Genomic DNA, 7,629 nt, shown 5'->3' on the forward strand with positions numbered 1-7,629 from the left:
TCTCCTGTGCTGGTGGGGCCAAAACAGGACACGGTTCCCCAAATGTAACCTCACAAGTACTGCATGGAGAGAAACAACTGCTCCCCTTGACCCACCAGCGATGCTCTCGCTACTGCTGCTCTTTCGCAGCCAGCCTGCCTTGCCGTGGGGGAGGCACCCTGCCAACTCCCATCATAATTAACAAACCCATTTGTGGTATTGATTGAAATGAAAGAAGACACCACCTGCATGAAGCTGCGATGGGTTTTGGTTATTGACTACGGTGATCAAGGATGAGCTGCACTGAAGAGACAAGGACAGCATGGAGGAAGGAGGACAAATGCCAGAGGACAAAGCAATAACCCAAGGGGATCAGTGCAGATGGGAGATCCAGGCAGCCTGCTGACACAAGGCTGCCGCGTGTCTCGGACCATCCAGCACGGAGACCCTTGGCGTGCGGCTGCCCAGCATCCCCGTGCAGGACACGACAGTGTGCGCCCAATGCGCCCGCACGGCTCCCTGCTCCTGGCTGTGCTGCTCCTACGTGGGTGCGGGAGCCTTCCCAGGGACGTGGGAAAGCCACGCAGGGGAGGAAAATTATCCCCTTTCCTCCCAAAGAGCCTGGAGCCCGCCCCCAGCCCGGGGCCCTGCAAAGCTCGCAGGCCTGCCTTGCTAGCTGGGTACAGCAGCGTCCGAACGTCCTGGGCTGCCTCCGGCTCGGCGCCGTGGTGAGTCACGGCTCTGCAGACAGCGGGACGAAGGGCAGCAGCCCGCTCAAAAGTTTGCTCCCTTGGCACGGAGACATTTTCCAGTCCTGCTGGCCTTGCTAAAAGTGCAGTGGGCATGCCAACCTTCTCTCTGCCTTGGCTGGAGTTGGGATCAACAGATCTTTGTTCAGATCAACACAGCCTTTGCCCTACTATCGCCTTCGCTCATCCCCTCCCCTTCCTCCGGGGCAAAGGCTGTGCCAGCCCCGGGCTCTGCAGTGCAAAGGTACCGCTGCCTCCACCCTCCGCCACTCTGCCCCGCACCAGAAATGCTTTCTGTGTTTCTGCAGGCAACATTCAGATCTCGCCGGAACAGCTGGGTGCAGGGAAGCAGAGTTTTACTCCCTTGTCTCTGCAGTCAGCTCCATAGCCATTAATATACCACAGCGAGGGGATGAGCCAGATCCCCAAAGACCTGCAAGGCATCTTTACACTTAGGTCTGGGAGGGGGCTGGAGAGGTAACTAATTTACTTCCATGCCCTGTAGCAGGATCAGCAGCCCCTAAACCGCTGCTGGCAGATGTCTGTCCAGATTCTTTTTAAGGACTGCATTCCTGGGCAATCCATTTAGTCTTTTATTTTGCCTACAGTTCAAAAAAAGTCACCTGTGTGACTGACTTATCCTTTGCTGCAATGAAATAATCCAGGTATTACCTCCTGGATGGATTCAGAGAACAATTTATTGCCTTCCTCTTGGCAGTCAACCTTTTAAACACCTGAAGACTTCTGACACCCTCCCACAGTCACCTTTCCTCTACAGAACCAGTTCATTTGGCCCCTCCCTGGAGATGCTGGTTTTCAGACCTTTGATCCTTCTTGCCGCTCACCTGGGAATCCCAAATGGCTCACGCATTTCTTGAAATATCATGCCAAGCATGGTATTAACATTTGGAAGGCCTTGCCTGTAAGCAGAGTAGAAGATTACTTTGCACATCTCACCCAGAACACTCTCCTGTTAACTGTTTCCATTACAAAATATGTATGAGACCAGTAACTCAGAAGGAAACTCTTGCTAAAACATTGCTGAATGCAAGGCTTTATACATTATTCAATAAGTGACATTTTGGAGCTTCCAAGCTTGCAAAGCTCTTCCTGCAGGCGATAGGAGCTAGCAGTAAGTTCGGTTTTAACGGTTATCCCGGCTCGATCCCTCCCCATCTCAGCTGGAGATGTTACCCTTCACTCCCTGCCCTGAACAGGCATTTGTTGTTAAACAGCTGCACCGATTTACCCTACGACACTAAGACCCATCCAAATGGAAGGCTGTTTCTAAGACACTAAAATGCAAGTGCGCCCGTTCCTTTCACTGTAGCTGTGCCTAACTGGGCAGAAGGCTCCAGCTCTCTCTGCTGGTACTCAAGGGCAATGGATGGCAATTCTCAAAATGTCATTTTGCTTCAAGGCATGTCACATGCAGTTTTACCCAGTACTCACATATTTACTTCTTCATGTTTTTGCAACTGAAATGAGTCTGATGAATCTGGCTGGCACCTTGCTGCTGCAAAAGGACAGTTCTATAAGCCAAGAGCAAATATAGGCAATGTCTCTTTAACACTATCATCCTTCATGAAGTTCGGAGGTGGGAGGGAAGATCCTTCAGCATCTCTTCCCCCCCCCCCCCCAAGTCACACATAGACACAGTGTCACACTCATCTCAGTTTATTGCTTGTGTTCAAACAGCTGTCCTTATTCCAACCGCTGTATTAGAAGCAGATACCAAAAAAAGGCACTAAAAGGATTTTCTCCATTTGATTGTGATTCTATGGCTTCAGTCACATTACGTTAAGGTACATTAAATTGCTAGCCTCCAGCTGGGGAGCAGAAGGCAAGTATTAGTGCTTAACATCCAGTGAAGAGAGTTACTCCTGTATGCTCCAACCCACGTCATGTAAAAAGGGACAGGTAAAGCTGAGACGGGCAGAAAATTCACTGCCCCATTTCCCAAGTTAAGTCTGTACTTGCTAATCCATGCCAGTCCCTACAGGAGAAACATCAAAGCCTGGCTCATAGCTTTGCACAGTGTTAGTCTGGCACAAGGGAAAAAAACTACCCTTCTCCCTTGGCAGGGCACAGGGAGGTGTAGCTGGCTAGGGGCCATATCGCTATGTTAAGCCATTTCCCTTTACCTACAAACTACAACGGAAAAAGAGAAATCAGTTTGCAAACCAGTGAAAGAAGTATTTTGTATCCAAGAGCTCCCCTGAGAGGAATTCTAAACACATTTTTCTGCAAGAAGATGAAATTCTGTAGACAAAGGGTGGCCAAACCTCTGCTGCCACATCATCAAGACTCCTCTTCCTTCCTTACATGCAGGGATAATGATCAAATCTGATCAAGGGAGGGATGGGCCCCACACTGCCAGGAGCTCAAAGACAAATGGGAGTAAAGAAACAAAAAAAATCCATTGTTAAAAAGGAGAGGAAGCCCTTGAAGACATCATAACCCACATGTAATGCTTCATTATGGTCTGAACTGCCAGTACACGCTGCTCTACTTTTAATGGTATTCATTTCCATAGTAAAAAGAGGAGCTGCTGCAGGCCACATTTGGTCTTCAAGCACACTTAATTATCCTGCCCAGCAACCTCTTTTTTCAAACACTTCTTTGGCAGGCTAACACTTCAGATTCAAACTGGAAGTAATTCCAAGCCTGACCACAATGACTTAAGGTAAGCTGAGGCACTGCCTTACCATGCCTACTCCATTCCACAGCCTTCTCCTTTTAATAAAGGAGACCAGCAGCTTTTAATTTCTGTTTTCAGACAGCATCAGAAATAATAAGAGTACCTTGGTCCAGGTTAGAGTAGTCTCTGTTCACATGTCCTGAAGACGGAACAAGAAGTCCTTGCACCAGAAACTAGCAGAACACAGCGGCCTAACCCTGATGAAGAAATATGATAATTTTCTCTTCTATATAATGTGTAAATTTTTCTCAGAGGTGTCAGAACTGGTACTCTGCAAAATCAAGAGCAACGAAGACGGCATGCCATGTAACTGTTAGACAGCTGGACACAGCATTTCCCCTTTAACCTAGACTAAACTGCCAGGCAGTCGTTCCCAGCGAGGTAAGTGATGAGCAATAACAACGCAGCTGCAGGGCAAACGTAAGGGATTTTCAAATGGTAGAACCCATTCGAGCAGTGAGGGAACACACAAGAAATCTTGTGCTCATGGGAGGAAAGGATAGGGAGGACCAAGTAGGAAAATATAAACGATGAATGCCCAAATCCAGTAATAAGCTTTTCTTCTCACAGGGGATTCTGATATTATCATGACCAACTCCACTCCCTTTCCTCTGGGAACTTACACAACTAGAAACACACCCTTGCAGTTTTTCTGACTCAATGAGTTCCAAGCCAGGCTTCTTTCCTGAACTGCAGGTTCCAAAGCTCCTTATTTTACTGGAATTTTCACGTAAAATTAGAACAGCAAAACAAGCTCCTTATCACAATATGGTTAATGGAAAATGATTGCACTTGAAATCACAGGGGTTTGGTAGTTAAGGTGCATGTGTAATGGGAAATTTAGTGCTTGTAAGTGGTTCCAGATTCACAGCTTTGGAAACCCAGTTCTCTACAAATCACAGCATCATCAGCATTCAGACAATCTTCTTTCCCACGCTGTCCTTCACCAAAACACTCAGCCATGGCCTGCTGGAGAAGTCAGACTCAATGGCCAATGGTCCTTGGCTCACATTATTGAGGAAAAAGAAGTGCTGATTTCCTGGGACACAAGTTGGCACTGACTAGACTACAGATCCAGAGTCACCAGTACATGTGACACAGAGATCATGCGAATGTTGGATCATACCACTCTTCAGTTACCATCACACTGAATTCAACCCACTGGCTACAGATAACAGGATCCATGAACTCAAACCCATCAGAACGCTTGCCCTTGACTTCAGGACATTTTAACTGCAGCTCCTAACTTGCCTGAGCCCACTATAGAAAATCTGACTGTAGGAACCTTTGGTGAATTCCAGTTTTCCAGTGTAAACACGATTAGTTACAAGTCATATACCTATTACAGTTGTCCATGCAGCTATTTCACAACCCTGTATTAAAATATAGGAACATCAGTATTTTCTTATCTAGCAGCCATGTTCCAAGTCCTGTTTCTGATTGTGAAATACTGCTTTTTCTTCTCCCATCTCCACTCCATCAAGGAGTGTGTCACGGCACCAAACTTATCTGCAAAGACACAGGGAAGGAAAAAGGGTAGAATTCACTTATTCAGAGAACAAAATTAATCTTGAGGTTACTGTGAGACATGTTCATTTTGAAAGTGCCATATGGAGGATAAAAACCTATCAGAGGATCAAAACCGTTGGCTTGCTGCATACTATGCAGCTCCTTTTACATCACTGTTTCAGCTTCAGATGTGGGCTTGCTAATGTGAGGATCCCCACCAGGGAGGAGAGTATGCCACAGAAACCAATCACTCCTGGGTTGGTCTTGTAGATGCCTAGCGTATCCAGAGGACCTGAGAGATCACAGAGATTCTTCACCAAGTCCAGCAGCAAAGGAGGATGTCTTTTCAGTATCTGAAACAGCAGGAGGAAAAAAACGTGCAAACCATCACATTTCACACAGTTTAGTTCCTGATTGTGTTTGTCCCAGAAGGAATTCTCCTTTGTCTTTTCTTCCTGTACAGCTTGTTCCAGCCTCCAGGAGATCTCATACCAGTCCCTGGCTAGATTCATCAGCAGTGAAAAGTAGTAACACTTGGTAGCCCAATTTCGCCACTTTGGCTTATCAACGTCAGGTTGGAGCCCAACGCTCTTCAACCACAGGACCGCATCGCAGACGAAGTAGAGGGCACGGGTCAGATTGGAGGCTGTAAGGCAGACGCGAGGAACCACATCTGGCAGCTGTGTAGTTCTCCTGGCTGCTACCAAGGCGTGTACCATGTTGCCCAGTCTGAACACTGCAAGAAATCCCACAAATGTTAGCATGGCCTGGCCTTTACCGCAGAGGCAGAGCTCTACACAGGACAACTTGGCATGTCACTGTCCACATGTACTTTATAAACCTTAGTGGGCTTTGGGCATTTGTATGCTTAAGCGTCATCTTCTCACAGTGTGTGAAGCTAGTATTAGCGAGGAAAAGGGTGTAAACATCTCAGTTCTGTCATGCACCGGCCCAGGACCTACACACAAATTTTGTCAATAGCCAGGACTTGTAGCCTTCTCCTGCCACTCTCTTCTCAGTGCCTTCTGCACCAGTATCACCAACTGCCCTGAAAGAGTCAGTGTCAGCAAAATGGTGACGCAAACAGAGCCTCCGATTTCAGCTGTACGCTGCACTGGATTTCACTTAACTCTGTGGACTGGAGACGTTAGTGCACTAACCCCGTTGCAACCATGAGCTACAACTTTCCTAAGCTTCTGTGAAAGCTGGTGATTCACATGCCGAGCACACTGAGACCCAAGTCCTTCCTCAGCCATGAATTTGTCAGAGATACACGTAGTTCCCTGCAAGCAGGAACAGTATATTCCATTTCAAGCTCTAATATAGAGCAAGCCTGATTTAATCCGCTGCACAGTTTAGGTTTCTCCTCGCAAATGTTAATATAATATTATGCAAAATACTTTTCATAACCTACTGCACTGTCACAGTGACAGATGTTGGCAGCACCCAAGCTTAGTGGAACTGCAGGAGTCCTGAATTTAGGTCTGACATCTATTAGTGATTTGTTTAGCAGAAGCAAGAGAATTACAGCTATGCTGATAAACCAGCTGGCCTCTGCTAGAAATTACAATACTCTGGAGCTAACTGGAATAATAAAACAAATCCATGATAACACATTAAATTAGAATATTTGCCTCATATACTGAGGTTGTTCCAGGATTGAGCAATTGATAAGTAGGTGAAAGATCAACCCGAAAGCAAGCTATACGACCACAGCAACAGCACAACCATAACAGATGCAATTGTGACACAGAATGAAGTGATGCAAATGGTTAGACTATGAGAAAAGTATGGAAGGGTATGTGATTTAGTAGAGTATAAATGCTAAAGAAAATTAATATGTGAATTAGGATATAAAAAGCTATACTGAAGGATGGTCCTTCAGACGTGATTTTATTGGGACGATGATCTTTAACGCTAGGCAGTCTCAACCCATTAGCTGGAAGGACTAATGAGAGCGCAGTAAGCCAGCCTTGGATCATAACTCTGTGATCTGTCCTTGAACAGAGATGACAACTTGATCTCTGCAGCAGCAGCTGACCGTTAATTTATTTCTCTAGTTGGCCCAGCAATAATTCAGATGGCCTGATTGGAGAGGAGGCTGAGGAAGTAAATAAATGTCTATTTGGCCCTATCTAGCCTGGCAAGCCAAGGCAGGGATAAGGCCTATTGACAATTTTGTGACTATACTAAAAGAGGTTTTGTGGCTCAAGGTAAGTTAACTACAGAAAATGCAAGGCCAGGAGCTGTTTTGCTGGAAGGAGCAAGTGAAGAAGGGCTTATTCCTCTAGACACCCGGTACTTACTTTTCCGGCCAGAGCTCATGCTAGATTCCAACTGCTTGAGCTTCATTACCAGCTTCTCTTTATCAGCCTTATGCTCTATTAAATAGCTAAGCAACATGCATGTGTACTGAGTGGCTCTGGAATGGAAAAAATGAGGAAAATGGTACACAGGTGAAACATGGACAATTCACAGGAATGGCAGCAGCAGGGCAGCGTTTCTTTCCCAGCCTGAGGTCACCCCTCTCGCACTCTCGCAGGGCCAGGGCGAGTTACACCCGCGGGAAGGGGCCGGAGCACAGCAGGGCGGCTGAGGACAGGCACAGCGGCGAGCAGCAAGGGACCAGCGCGGCAGCAGAGCAGCTGCTGCCCGCCCGGGGGGACCGGCAGCTCTCCCGCCCGAGGCGGG

At 47.0% G+C, this 7,629-nt stretch overlaps 1 protein-coding gene across 1 annotated transcript; it reads right to left on the reverse strand.

The window, feature by feature from the left end:
• Positions 1-5,108: 5,108 nt before the first annotated feature.
• Positions 5,109-7,360, reverse strand: PEX11A (peroxisomal biogenesis factor 11 alpha; the record flags this gene model as incomplete). The annotated part of the gene is made up of 2 exons (XM_010294534.1): positions 5,109-5,674; positions 7,245-7,360. Coding segments are annotated over 2 exons (682 nt in total), but the record flags the coding sequence as incomplete, so codon positions are not given.
• Between the last annotated feature and the right edge of the window lie 269 nt (positions 7,361-7,629).

Source organism: Phaethon lepturus, unplaced genomic scaffold, assembly GCF_000687285.1.
Source record: "Phaethon lepturus isolate BGI_N335 unplaced genomic scaffold, ASM68728v1 scaffold31539, whole genome shotgun sequence".
NCBI classification, from domain to species: Eukaryota; Metazoa; Chordata; class Aves; order Phaethontiformes; family Phaethontidae; genus Phaethon; species Phaethon lepturus.